Source organism: Equus asinus, chromosome 2 (genome assembly GCF_041296235.1).
Source record: "Equus asinus isolate D_3611 breed Donkey chromosome 2, EquAss-T2T_v2, whole genome shotgun sequence".
NCBI classification, from domain to species: Eukaryota; Metazoa; Chordata; class Mammalia; order Perissodactyla; family Equidae; genus Equus; species Equus asinus.
The window spans coordinates 101,340,799-101,355,468 of record NC_091791.1 but is presented as its reverse complement, the minus strand read 5'-3'; the positions used below and the strand labels follow the sequence as shown (position 1 = coordinate 101,355,468).

Here is a 14,670-nt window from a genome sequence, read left to right as displayed (position 1 = left end):
ACACGTGACTGCTTTGGGTCCTTGATTTTGTCACAGCCTACTTAGAATCTAGGAGAACACCTACTGTTTCATTCCCCCAGATGCCCAGTGATGCCCCTTCGTATTCCCACTGCTGACTTGCCTGGGCCCCCTCTCTCTCATCTTGATTCCCTCCAAGTGATCTTCAGACTGCTGAAAGTTACCTTTGTGGAATTCTCTTATCCCTTCCATGTGTAAAACCCTAGCACCATGCCCAAGACTTCTCCTCATGATTCAGTCACATTTCCCTGCCCCTCCCAGCTCCTGCTGAGGCCATATCAGACTGCCGCTCACAACCTCAACAGCCCTGTACATGCCTCTACGTCCTTGCACATGCTGGGTCTCTCCTTGGAATGTCCTCTGCCCTGGGTCACACAACACACTGCCATTTATCCAGTTCCACTGTCCCTTCCCCAGTGGAGCTTTCCTTCTCTGCCTTTCCTTCATCCCTCTCCACCGTTCCCAGACTTATACTTTTGGAGCTTTTACCGTTTTGCATTATAATTCTCTTTATTTCATTTCTTTCCTCATCCTTCACATCGTGGCACAGCATCTACCGGACTCATAGTAGGTGCTCAAATCCTGTGTTGAATGAGAATGGATTTAGCTGTTCAATATTGAAGATGATAAAATGAGCTGAACTGTTTTTGGTGGGGCTTGGTGTCTCATGTCACATTTCTATGTTCCCAAAGGAAGCCAAGTCTGGACACTAGAGGGATACAGGATCCAGCTGAGTGCACCCACGGCTCCTTTCACAGCCTGCTCTGAAACCCAACATTTCAAAGCTACCTTCAAAGTCAGATGTTACTAACCAAGCTCACTACATAAATGGTGGGGATATTATGAAGATGAAACATAAACAGCCTGACAAGCCCTCTGGAGGGGACGAGCTGAGGATGTGACAGAGGTTGCTCGCTGGGGGCCAGCAGGTGTTTGCAGAAGAGCAGTGATGGCTCAGCCACCCAGGAACAGCCAGTCTGATCTCTTTCGGGACACCTGGAGCTTGCCAGCTCCCACTACCCAAATTACAGTACGTGCTACACAGTGTTTATTTCTGCTCTGGCCACAGAGAACTGCTCACTCTTCCTCCTGCACAACATAGACAGGGCAGATGGGAGCATGCTTCCACATGAGCATGTGCAATTATGCCCCGCTCCTCCAGCTGGAACAATTTCCAGGAGAAAACCCGAGGGAAGGAAACAATCCTGGCAGCTAACTGTCTGCCACTCTGGCACAGACCACTCAGTTCTCCCAAGAGCAGCTGCTGGATCCATGGCCTCTGGTCCCTTTCAGAGTCCTTCCTGGAACCCATGGATTTGGTGAGATCAGAACATAAGGCAGTCATCCAACAGGATATATTTAAGTAAGAAAATACCAAGGCTTTATTTTTTTTCTTATAAAGATAGCCCTGCTTGTTGGCTAAGTGCACAGGACGTACACAGTTCTCATTGAGTAAACAAGATTTACCTGCTTCAGGCTGCAGCCCATAATGCCAAAGAAGTGACAGGAAGTGGGTAAAGGCATAATGCTCTCATCTTCATGTCAATAAAATGCAAAATAAAACAAAAACTAAATGGACTTAATTAATGCTGGGCATTCCCAGAGGAAAAAGCAAGAGGCCTCTCAGTCAACCAGTAGTTTTTCGTATACAATAAAAAACTCCATTAGCTGAGCCACCCTCGCTCCTCTCTCCAGCTCTCCCACCTGAGGTTTACGAGTCTGGAACCACACAGCTGGTAGTGAGGAGCTTTTGCTTGGCAGTCCACTGAGATATGAAGGGGGCGAAGTCCTGGAAGCCCAGATAGCCTGGCTCTGGTGAGGCACCTACGTGCAGCAGTGTCGCATGTGGAAGTTGACAACATACTCAGCATTAGTCCTCTGCACGGAAATAGCAAAAGGCTCGAAAGGATGGAAGGTGAAGGCAACAAGGCGTCGCACGGCGTGGTTGATGGGGCGGCCCAGCAAGCCCGCCTGGATCTCAAACTTGAGTAGACCAGAGTCCCGGGCATAGAACCTAAACAGAGCAAGGGGAGAAAGAGGACAGTACAGACATTCATCACCATCTTGAAATCTGAACATCAGGGAAATGTGGCAACTCATCTTCATCCTTACTAATGAAAGCCCCTCTCACACCAGCACCAGGTTATCAGAACTAGAAAATCACCTTTGTCTGCACAGCTCATTTTACAGGCAGGGTGATTATGAATTGTACTCTGCTGTCCTGAGTCACTTCTCTCCCAAGATGACCCTTAGTTACAGCCTTAACCACAGCCTCCCCTTTTCCAGAAGCTACCCACCGCAAGATTGTCAAGGCCAGGGCTAGAAAAGAAAAGTAAGCAACAAGTGTAATTTTAAATTTTCAAGTAGCCACATTAAAAAGGTAAAAAGAAAAAGGTGAAATTAATTTTAATAATATGTTTTATTTAACCCAATATTGGCATCCAAAATATTAGCATTTCAACCTATAATCATCATAAAGATATTGAGATACTTCACATTCTTTTTTTGTACTAAGCCTTTGAAACCTGAGGTGTATTTGACACTTGAGCACATCTCAGCTTGGACGAGTCACACTGTAAGTGCTCAACAGCCACTGGTGGCTCATGGCCTCCACAGAGGACAGTGCAGATCTAGGCCCAATTTTAGTTTTTCTTTTTTTTGTGAGGAAGACTGCCGCTGAGCTAACATCTGTGCCAATCCTCCTCTATTTTATGTGGGACACCGCCACAGCACAGCTTGATGAGCAGTGCTAGGTCTGCACCCAGGATCCGAACCTGCGAACACCAAGCCACCAAAGCCGAGCGTGCGAATTTAACCACTCCACCCCCGGGCCGCCTCAGTTTATCATTTTTAAGAATAAAGTCTTTTGGAAGGTTCTTCTTTTTCACACACAAAAACAAAACATTAAGAAGTTTTTAACTTTTCATTTAATACCGTAAGACTAAAGATGCTTCCATCCATCCCAGTACTTCAATACCTCTTCCCATACACAAAATAAGTGCCCTGTGGTATTGGGAACTAGAGATGATCAGCAGGGTTGGGGCTAAATTGGGGAAGTTCTAGCAAATGAAGAGCTCTATAATTTCTCTTTTGCAAAGCAAATATATAGTAGATATAAAGATATTCACAATCCTTTGACTCAATAATCCCGTTTCCAAGAATTTATATCCTCAGAATTTATCTTAAATCAAGTAAATAGTGATATGAATAACGATGGCTACTACAGCATTAGCTCTAATGTAAAAATCCAGAAAGACAATAAATGCTTAGTAATAGGAGAATGGTTAAACAAATTAGGTACATCTACTGGATGGAATAATATGCTGTCATTAGGACTCTAACTATGAGGACTATGTAACAATGTGTTTATAAAATAAAAGCAGATGACACAGTATTACCCTAACCATGATTACAACCATGTAAATGTAAACATGCGTATCGACAAAGACTAGAATGGAATATACAATAAAAGTGTTAGAGTAATGGCATTAGCTCTTCAAATCCCTTTAATATCCTTACGTCTCCTATTTTAAATTAAAAATAAATACAAATTACAAGAAAAACCCCTTTAGTCGGGACAATGGCATTTACAGATTTTGTTACTTAGATGAATCGTTTCAAATGAGAAAGGCAGGGAAGTCAGAAAGGAGAGAAACGTATCTCATGCTACTTTATTATGATATCAAATGAGGCCCATTACATGCTTTTATGTGTGAAAATCACATTCACCTTACCACGTGGTCCCCAACGCACAAAGGGCCTGTGACTTACAGGGAGCCTTTGAGCTTCTAAATCTACCTACCAGTTTACAGGAGATACTGGGGAATGAGGAAGGTGGTAAATGCCACTCCAAGAGTGCAAGGGCAAGATCTAGAATGTGGGGAACGCCACAGGACCAATGACCCGGTTTCTTCAACAATTTCATTGCAAGGAAAATAAGAGAGAAGCAGAATCTACAGAATAAAAAAGACTTATGGGAATAGTAACCAAATGCAACATATGAACCTTATTTAGATCCTGACTGGAACAAACTAAAAAGAATATTTACAAGACAATAGGGAAATGTGAAAACTGACTAGATATTTTGTGGGCTTAATAAATTGCTAATTTTCTTAAGACAGCATAATGGTACCAAGTTGTATTTTTTAAGTCTTTATCTTTTAGAAATTCAGACTGAAATACGTACAAGCAAAATGTGGTGTACCTGGGATTTGCTTCCAAGTGATCCCGGATGGCAATCAGAATGGAGGGAGTAGTGGCAGTGGAAAGAGATGCCACAACACTGACCATGAGCTGGTAACTGTTGAAGCGGGGTGATGGGTACACTGAGGTTCGTTACGTCTTCCATGTTTTATATGTTTAAAACTTTCCATAATAAAAACATTTTAACTGGTTTTTGGAACTTGAGTGCAATTTCCCAAAGGCAATATTATGAATGGTGATTAACTGTACAAAACATGTTACCTAAGCCTATTTACTACACAACGAAGCCGGACTATGAAACACTACCTACTACTGTTTCTATATGAAAAAGACCTTCCACGCTCCGGCTCAGGGCTCCAGGAACACATCTCCCTTGAAATAACCCCACCAGTGACAGTCCCGCCAGTGCCCGTGACAACACATAGAACAACACAGGCTCCCGACACGGAGAGACAGGCAGGTCTGTGGACCGGACATCTGCGAGGGAGAGACTGCTTGTGAGAGGGGAGTTTCAAGCTTCTAGCAATAATACAGTCATCTCCATTCCAAACGCCCCAAGAGAGGAAGCATGAGTTTCTCCAAAACCTGCCTGTTCCCCAAATTCTCCGTGCTGTCTTTTCTACTAGGTAACATGGGGGGAGAAAATAGTTTGAGCTAGAGAAAACTGAAGTCTCAACTATAAACACTAGCTTGAATTGGTATTAGATCATTAAATGGAAAAGAACAGTTTCCTTTCCTGGATACCTTTAAAAGGGAACAATACTTATCTGAATTGGTGTTGTGATGAGAAGCACAGAGAACTAGTTAATTTATCAGACTAGTGCCCACAGGAAAGCACTCAGCACATGAAAGAAGCAGCCTTCCCTTTCCCTCCTCTCCCTGAGCCCAAGTGGACGCAGTCACAGTGAAGTGACCTCCAAGAGGCAGAGAGAGAGAAGGCAGCCATCGTCAGGCCGGAGGTGGCTCGCGGCTGAAGCAGGGCCAGTACCTGATGGGGTGGTCTCCACAAGTCTTGGGCCGCTCCATGACCGACACCCACTTGTCATCGTAGCTGAAGAGGGACAAGTCGAGGTAGGGGCTGCCGCTGTAAGACTGGGCGCTGATGGGGAGCTGGCCGAGCAGCCGGCGCACGGCCTCGGTGTGCCCTCCGTACTTGGCATTCACAATAGTGTCTTTAAACCTACAATAAAGCACCGGTGAGGAAGGTGCTGTTAGCAGGCATACAGAGCCGCCCTGGGTTTAAATTCACAAACATACGTCTAAAAACAACTCACTCTGTACACAGAAATGGAGACACTGAATGAAGTCAGCACTCTCACACATCACAAGTCTGCCTAGCTACAAATACTCTCAAAAAGCAGAAAACAGAATTAGCAATGGGGAACATTAAGTTACTACAGCAAAGTTAACAATGACTCCACAAACAAGTTTAAAATAAATATAAGCAATCTGTGACAGCTATTTCTACTCAAACTTACTTTCCCAAATTAACAGCCTTAGACGCATTAGAAAAGTTATAGAGAGCAGAGAACTCTCAGAAGCAGCCTCTCTCTGACTCTTCTTGGGATCAGTTATGAGCCAACTTTAAACCTTTTGACAAATTATTCATTCTTTATTTAAATAAAGTTTGAGAGCTCGCTACTATATTCCTGCAGAAACATTAGTATCTAGAAGAAGAGTAACTCGGACACAAGTCACATACCTTTTTTTTTTTTTTTTGAGGAAGATTAGCCCTAAGCTAACATCTGCCACCAATCCTCCTCTTTTTGCTGAGGAAGACTGGCCCTGAGCTAACATCTGTGCCCACCTCCCTCTACTTTATATGCGGGACGCCTACCACAGCATAGCTTCACAAGCTGGTCCATGTCCACACCCGGGATCCGAACCCGCAAACCCCGGGCTGTTGAAGCAGAACATGCCCACTTAAACGCTGCGCCACCAGGCCGGCCCCTGACTTATCTTTAATAATGAAGCAGTTATTTCTCACAATTGTAACAAATACTAAATTTAATATCCTTTGACCAAGTACTTCTATTCTGGCAATTTACCCTAAGGAAGCAATCCTATATGCAGAAAAGTCTCTGTGCACATTCAATACAGCATTGTTTATGACGATGAAAAACTGACAGAAAAATTAAAAACCTAATGGAAAACTATAATTTTCAAAGATTATATGGTAAGAGAGGAAACGTTTATCATAATGCTAAGTAAAAGAAGTAGGCTACATTCTACCTATATGGCATGATTAAACACACAAACAAAAAAGTATATGCCTATAAGACAGACAGGTAGAAATACATCAAAATGGTAATCGTTGTGTTTCCATAATAACATTTTGGATTCTTCTTCTTTTTTTCACTTTCCTATAGTTTCTTAGAAAGAATGTCAACTCTCAGTGTATATTTTTAAAAATCTCTATATCACAGCCTATCATATGGTTTAACAATCAAAGCGAAAATAATTTTTTTTTTAGTTAAGAGGGGAAAATATGACCTAACATCTCATCCCTGGAACTAATGGAATAAAAACTAATAAAGTTAAAAACCTGCCTGATCCTAACTGTGATGGGACTGAAAGACAGATTCCATGGGTTTTGATTTTTGTTCTCACTGTCGACCTGGGCTGCTCAGCAGACATTAACACTTAGCCCCCAGAAGAAAGCCTGGCCGTCAACACTGCTTTTCCATTACTCCTCTTGACATTAATTTTCACAGCCTCAGCGTAAATCACAAAATTAAACCTTAGGCCAAATAGAACTGATTTCTTTCCCTTTCATTTGAGCTGGAATCAAACATCCCAGGCTCTTCGATTTTCAGCCCTTTTTCAGCCAAGATCTGGTACTCCATCTCATGACATACCCTCCAACCCTGCCGGCTCACTGGCTTCAAAAGGTGGTTTCAAATGATGGGGGCTGGCCCGCAGCTCTGTGATGATCACAAACCAAAGCCTCCATGACAACCTGTATGTTGAACCAGTTCCTCTTCCCCAGCAGCACCCACCACCTCCCCTCTCCATGCTCCCTACTGACTATAAGATAAAGAAGCCATCCCTCTGATGGCTTCATCCATTTAATTCTGGCTCATTGACACTCTGTCCAGCCAAGCCTCTCTTCATTACTGGTGATTTCAAAATTCTTGGATGATCCTTCCAACACCATGACCTCCTAGTTCCTGCACCTCCTCTCAGCCTCTGCCACTCATTCCCACAGTCACATTCTCAATCTCACCATTACCAATGACTGCAACCCCTGTGTAATCCCAGGGTGGAGGGCCACACTCTCCAACTACCTTCTCTCTTATTTTTCCAGCTCAGCCCCTCTACTCATCCCAGCTTCAACAACCCTTCAAACCCCAAGGGGACCTACAATCCATTGACTCTCCCAACTTCTTGCCATCCTACACCCCCATCATGTCCTTCCTTGTTTCCTTAGCCAGCTTAAACTCCACAGTCAGTCACGAAAATCACTCCATTGCACTCATCCTCAGCAACCTTGTCTGCTCTGCTCTGTGGTACTTACTTGGAAAAACTACAACTCTAGGTAAGCTCAACTCTTCCTATTCCATGCCTGTATCCACTCAGTTTTCTCTATGGCTGGAGAAAAACATACAAAAATGCTCACTTTAAATTTACAACCATCAGCCTCGTGTGGGCCCTTAATGTTGCAGGGCACTCAGACTACATTTCCACAGTCAGTGAGTCTCCCACTCTCTTTGATGACCATTTCACCCCACCCCCATACTCACCATCCCCTAATGGCACTGTTACTTTGTTACTGAAAAATAGAAGCAATGAGAAGAGATCTTTGCAAAGCTCCTATCAGCACATCTGTACCTGTATAGCTGTGTGTGCCACCTTGTAAAGCCAATCCCTCCACTTGGGTACTAGGTCCCACCCCCTCCCATTTACTTAACCCATTCTCCCCACCTCCTTTTCCCAGACCATCAATTTCCCCCATCTACAGGATCAGTCCCATCTGCACACCAACATGCCATCTTTCCTCCCATTCAAAATAACAAAAACAAAAACAAAAACTTAACACCGCTTGCCCTTCCAGCTAATGCACAATTTTTCAGCTCTACTTTACAATAAACTCTTCAAAACACTTTACGTACTGTCTCTAATTCTTCTCTTCCCATTCTTTCTTATACCCACCCAAACAGGCTTTCACCCCCACCATCTCACTGAAATTACTCTCACCAAGGTCACCAATGGTCTCCATGTTGCTAACTCCAATAGCTGGTTATCAGTCCTCATCACACTTGACCTGTCAGGAGAGCTGACACTCCTCCCTCAGAGAAACAACTACCCTCTCCAAAGAACTTCTCATCTTCTCCCCGAACCTGCTCCGCCGACAAGCTTCGCCATCACAGTTGCATGGTAACTCTCTCTTGCAAGTTGATTAAGCCAAAAATGTTAGAATCATCTTTGACTTTGCTCTTTCACAGCCCATTTCCCAGCCTCCTCTAATCTTTTGGGCTCCATCTCCAAACTACATTAAGAATACAATAACTCACTGCCCCCAGTGTTACTACCCTGATCCAAGCACCATTACCCAACCAACGAATAATTACTAAGGCCTAGTATGTGCCAGGCCATCTTCCAAGTGCCGAGGATATCATAAGCGAACAAAAAAGAACCGAAATCCTAGTGGCAGGAAACAGAACCCAATCATTTTATTTATGGATCATTGCAACAGTCTACTAACTGGTGTCCCTGCTGCCACCCTACCCTCCTAGAGTCTATTATTAACACAACAGCCAGAGTAATTCTGTTGGAACCTAAGGGAGATCACGCCACTCCTCTGCTCAAACACTACAAAATCACCCCCAGGGCTAAAGCCAAAGCTTTGCTCTGCCTCCCGCTCACTCCAGCCCAGCCACTCTGACCTCCCTGGGCTTCCTCAGATGCACGAGATCTATCTCAGGACCTTTCGATTTGATCCTCCCTTTGCTTGGTGTATTCTTCCCCCGTTCCACATGACTTGCTCCCTGATCGCCTTCAAAAGATTTGCTCAAATATCACCTTCTCAGTGAGGCCAATGCTGACAACCCTGCTAGAACAGAACTGACAATTTCGTCTTCCTTTGGTTTTTTTGGTGAGGGAGATTCGCGCTAACATAGCATCTGCTGCCAATTTTCTTCTTTTTTGGCTTGAGGAAGATTAGCCTTGAGCAAACATCTGTGCCAATCTTCCTCTATTTTGTAGGTGGGTCATCACCATGGCACAGCTGACAAGTGGTGTACGTCCACGCCAAGGATCCAAACCTGCGAACCTGGGCTGCCAAAGCAGAGCACACTTAACTTAACCACTATGCACGGGGCCAGGCCTGACAATCTCTTCTTAATACACTCAAACCCACCAGATTTTAATATTTAATGATTAAATTTTTAATTAATATTTAATAATGTAATGATTTTACTATTTCCTTGGATACATCCCTCTCGGAAACCTGTGCCCTCTTGCTTCCCCCCATCTAACTGGTGGTCTGTCATCCCAGAACCTTCCTTCACCATCATCCTCGGAGTCCTCTTTGCTTCTCTCCAGTGTCAGACTCTATTTCCTGTACCATTCTTTTGGCATCTGCCAGAAGCATCTTCCAGAAGCTTCCTCAGAAAAGGGAGAATGGGGGTTAATTTTCTGAGACCTTACATGTCTGAAAATGTCTTTGTTCCACTCTACTATTTGGACGTAGAATTCTAGTTTGGAAATCATTTTTTTCACAGAATTCTGAGGGCATGATTTTAATGGCTTCAAGTTTTCAGTGTTGTTATTGCTAAGTCTGATGCCATTCTGATAACTTTTTTTATATGTGAAATGTATGTTCTTTCTGAAAGTTTTTACAATTTTCTCTTTATCCTCAATATTCTAAAATTTCATGATGATATATCTCAGTATAAGTCTTTTTCTTAATTGATTGCACTGGGTACTTAATGGAGCAAGTGATATGCTAATAAAGGTTTAACAATTATTTCTCTGAGGGGAAAAACGCCACACATACCAAGCTCGCCAATTTCTGTGGTGTAATTCCTCCTGCTGTGGTCAATTTCAAGACAGCAATGTGACATTACTGAATGTGGAGTTGTCAAGAGATGAGCAGTAGCACATCACTAAATAGTATTTTCACAATACAGACAAAATAGATGCAAATACCCTCAAGAGCATAAATAATAAAATAGGAAATAATAATTAGGAAATAATTAAGTTTTAGTAATGGCCATGTTTAACAATCAGCTTGAAAAAATTCCTGAAAGTTTAACAATTGGCTCTCATGAGCCCATACAAGCCAGCTCCAGCCCATCACTGGATGGTCCTTGCCAATCTGGAAATTCATACTCGTCGGTACTGGAAAACTGTCCTACATTATTTCCTCCCCTTCGTTTTCTCCACTGCCCCTTCTGGAATTAGATAAATACTGGACGTCCTGAGCAAATCCTCTAATTTTTTTTTACTCTTTCTCTCCCATTTTCCTACTCATCTTTTTATTCTACTTTCTTGCAGAGTTCCTCAACTACGCATATCTAACAAAGTTTACATTTCTAAACATATCACTATTACAGGAATGTTCTTATTTTTATAGCTTCAATTATTTCAGTGAATGCAATGTTGTCTCTTTATTCTTTATACTGTCTGTTTCATTTTGGTCTCTATCTTTCAAGATAAAGGCTTTCCTTAAGTGACTCGTGATCCTTGGTTTCCTTTTTTTCCCTTAAACATTTATTCTAACCTATACTGGATCCATTTTTATTTATTTTACCGAAAGATTATTAGAGACTGTAAAATTGAGCATTTAGAGCCATGTGTTCACAAGAAAAAAAATAATTTCAATTTATATATACATTATATTTTCAAAGCAGCAAGTATAAGATGATTAATAAAATGTTACATTAGGATATAATTCTGTGGGGAAGATGGAATAGATATATGAATTTGAGAAGAAGAAACAATGTAAAATTTCAAACAGTATAAGAATAATTTGCTCAGTACTTTTTATATCAAATATTAAATACCAAATTACTATGGTATTTAGATTCCCTCGGCTACATTCCAAAGTGTTACATTGTACACCTTATACTTACACAATGTTATATGCCAATTATATCTCAATAAAGCTGGAAAAAAACAAGTGTTGTAATACTTTTATTTTTAAATGTCAAAGTTTACTATACAACGAAAATTGCATCCTCTGCCATTACTTAGTAAAAAAATTTAAAGATCAACTTAATTAATGTGAGGCTATCTACAGTTTTCCAAAATCTCTGGTGGTATAAAGCAAAACGTTGAGGATCACAAAGCTGGAAGACCACCTTTCTCTTCAACCTCTATTTTCTCCTCCTGGGGCTTCCTACAATCTCTGAAGTTATGTTTAGAAAACATAGCTTCCTCTAATTCCTGGATGACTTCATTCACCCAACACATACCTAGTGAGTTCCTCCCAGATGAAAGCCACTGGCCTAGGTGCTGTGGCTATGACAGTGAATACAACAGACACAAATCCTTGCCCCCTGGGAGCCTACCTTCTAGTGACTTCTTTGATGTTTTGACTGAGTACACCCAGCTTTTGTTATTAGTTGATAATGAATCATCTGCTTAATTTTAAAGCTAGGTTTAAAAAAAGCAAATTCATTCCAAAATGAAAAAAGCAAAATCTGATCCATGTTCTGGTTCCAAAAATTCTTCCATGCTAATAAGAAATACTAATAAGGCAGAAAACTTGCGTGAACCAGAGAAAAAGGAAAAGGCAAGTTAGTTGTCTGAAAATCAATATCTATCTATTTCTAAGTGAGCACTATCCTTTTGTATAAATATGCTGCCACTGCATTAAGATACCTGCTTTGCTCATTGTTCCCAGCAGCAGCAACGCTTATTCTGATTCATCCACTCACTCTGGTCTGATCTATCTTGGGACCTAAAGCAGATACTTTCCATAACTGGCTCAGGTTGGGGAACAATTCAGTATGCAGAAACCTACATACTAGGGGCTGGCCCCGTGGCCGAGTGGTTGAGTTTGCATGCTCCACTGCAGGCAGCCCAGTGTTTCGTTGGTTCGAATCCTGGGCGCGGACATGGCACTGCTCATCAAACCATGCTGAGGCGGTGTCCCACATGCTACAACTAGAAGGACCCACAACGAAGAACACACAACTATGTACCAGGGGGCTTTGGGGAGAAAAAGGGAAAAAAAATAAAATCTTTTAAAAAAAAAAACCTACATACTACAATTTAGTATGTAGATGAGGCACTGACTGACTAGAGTAGGATTTGCTTGGGCCCTGGGCCCAAAGTAATGATTCATTTCACAATAATGTCCTCGTATAATTATTAGAAGTTCTGTTTTAGAGGAAGACCTTGCTGACTGGTGGGTATCAATTTGGGGTGACCTGGTGTTTTGTGAAGGGACTCCAAGTGTCAAGACCTGAAGGTCTCTTCTTTGGGTTGGTCACTTTCTCTAGGGAAAAATCTCTAACCTCCTGCCTGGCGAGTACAAGCCTGGATGTCATACCTGACAAGGGGGACAGGAGTCTTACCCTTCAGTATGTCAATTTTCACTTAATTCTTGTTTGCAGCATGGCAAATCTCAGCCCTACTCTCAGCTATGCCTCTTGAAGGTGGAGCCAGAGCCTGCAGGGTTCACCTTCTCTGGAGGACACACCTCCAGCCGTCTGCTGAGGTGGGAAGAGACGGTTATTTGGGGGAGCAGGCTTAGAGAAGGGAGCTGGAGGGTCTAATTTCTCCTTTCAAGAACTTCACTCAGTCCTCCTGGTTTCAGCCTAGCTCAGAGGTTAACTTCAGAGGTAGTGAGGGCCTCCATTTCTCTGACCCTTTCCAGAGTTCTCTGTACAAGGCAACTTGTTTCTTGATGGCTAAGCTCTGCAGTCTTTTTTTGTTCTCTGAGATACGCCAAGTCAGTTATCACTCATCCACTGGCTTTTCAGCTTCCAAAACTCAGTTGACATCTCCTGTCTCCAGTCACGTCCTGTCTCCACTGTCTGCTCTCCCATTCTCTTTGTTCTTATAAGTTTATACCTCTTATTCCTTTATTCTCACTTTAATGGGGTTTGGGGACAGACCAGAGATAAAATGTGTGTGTTCAACACACCATGTTTAACCAAAAGTGCTAAAGTTATTTCTTTAGTCATTCATTCAACAAATACATAAGTGCTTGGCAGTGTACCACTGAGGATACAACAATAACAAAAACACAGTCTAGGAGGAATCACAGACAACACACAAGAAATTCCACAGGAGCTGCAAGGCAGAAAGGAGAAGTTCAGGATGATGCAAGGGGTTACAACAGGCAGACCCAACCAGTGCTGGGTGAGCAGGGAGAATAGGGGCAGGTTTCCTAGGGGATACGACTATTGGCCTAACACCAGGGAATTTTAAAAAAAAAAAAAAATTAAGCCTGTTAAGCCTGGTGGAACAGCTTACCTGCGCTGGATCTGTCTTGCAAAATTGTTGCTGGAAGCTGAGCAGGGAAACTGGACTTCACTGTGCAGGGTGGCATTACGGAAGAGGTCACAGAAGTTCTCAAAGAGCTCTAAGAGTTCATCTGATGTATTCTCAAACACAGCAATCACCTCCGTTGTCACCATATTATACACCACAAAGAAAGATGCCTGCAGAGGAAAAGAGAGAGCTATGGGACAGCTGGGTATACTGCCAGGCCTTGGAAACTTATCACATGGCTGAAAATCCAAGTTACCCAAGTAAAACAAGCAAACACCTCTGCTCCAGCACCAGGGCAGAAACATGGCTCCAGGGGATTCTGGGACAAGAGGAAGCCCCAGGGGGCTTCATCAATCAAGGGCCTCGGTACTGCCAGACTTCCCACTCTATCTGTGCTGCCAGAATTACTGAGCTGGCCAGCATATATGTATAAAAGGTTTTCAATCTTTCATTCCAGATTGTGCAAATTCAATATTTTTCCTTCTAAGTGTTTATTCCTTACCTGCTCCCCAAACCAGCCTGAGATAAAAACACTTTTCTAAAATGCCAGATTTAATTTTCCTGCCTGCTGAGAAAGCGATTTGAAGCCTGGAGCTGCCTATTGGCAAATTATTTTCTCTTGTATATGTACAGCTGAAAGTTCAATTTAGGGGCATTTATTTTCCCTCCTAACATTTCTAATATGCAGAGAGATGCCTTAAGCACATTGTGTCCTAAGACTGCCCAGGCAAGTTGTAACCAAGCAGGGTACTGCTGCCAAACAAACGAAAAACAGGCATTTTCCATTTCTTTCTTCACAAATATTCTTTCAGCCAAGAGCAATTATAAGACACATTTGAGATTTGTAGCAATTAAGATCAGAGGGAGAACCTGAAAAGCATTCAAATGCCATAGGTGGCGGAGTCCCTGCTTTTTCTGAATGGGCCCCTGGGTGACTAGCCCTCTTCCTTTAAACCTCCAGTGCTCTGCTTGGCCTAACAAGGAAGCTCCAGGAACCCATGG

The 14,670-nt window shown here is 42.6% G+C and overlaps 1 protein-coding gene across 4 annotated transcripts in view; it reads right to left on the bottom strand.

Moving 5' to 3' along the window:
• DET1 (DET1 partner of COP1 E3 ubiquitin ligase) overlaps positions 1–14,670 on the bottom strand; it is a 32,313-nt gene that overhangs the window by 9,141 nt on the left and 8,502 nt on the right. For 3 of the 4 annotated variants that reach the window (XM_014842543.3, XM_070495610.1, XM_070495613.1), the window contains exons 3-5: positions 13,651–13,838; positions 5,210–5,401; positions 1,373–2,032 (exon numbers count right to left, since the gene is read on the bottom strand). In XM_014842543.3, the coding sequence (XP_014698029.3) occupies positions 1,843–2,032; positions 5,210–5,401; positions 13,651–13,838 (570 nt within the window). In that variant the 3' untranslated portion in view covers positions 1,373–1,842. Of the gene's footprint in view, positions 1–507; positions 601–1,372; positions 2,033–5,209; positions 5,402–13,650; positions 13,839–14,670 lie in introns of those variants that run through there. The other variant, XR_011497305.1, reaches the window with a different exon arrangement.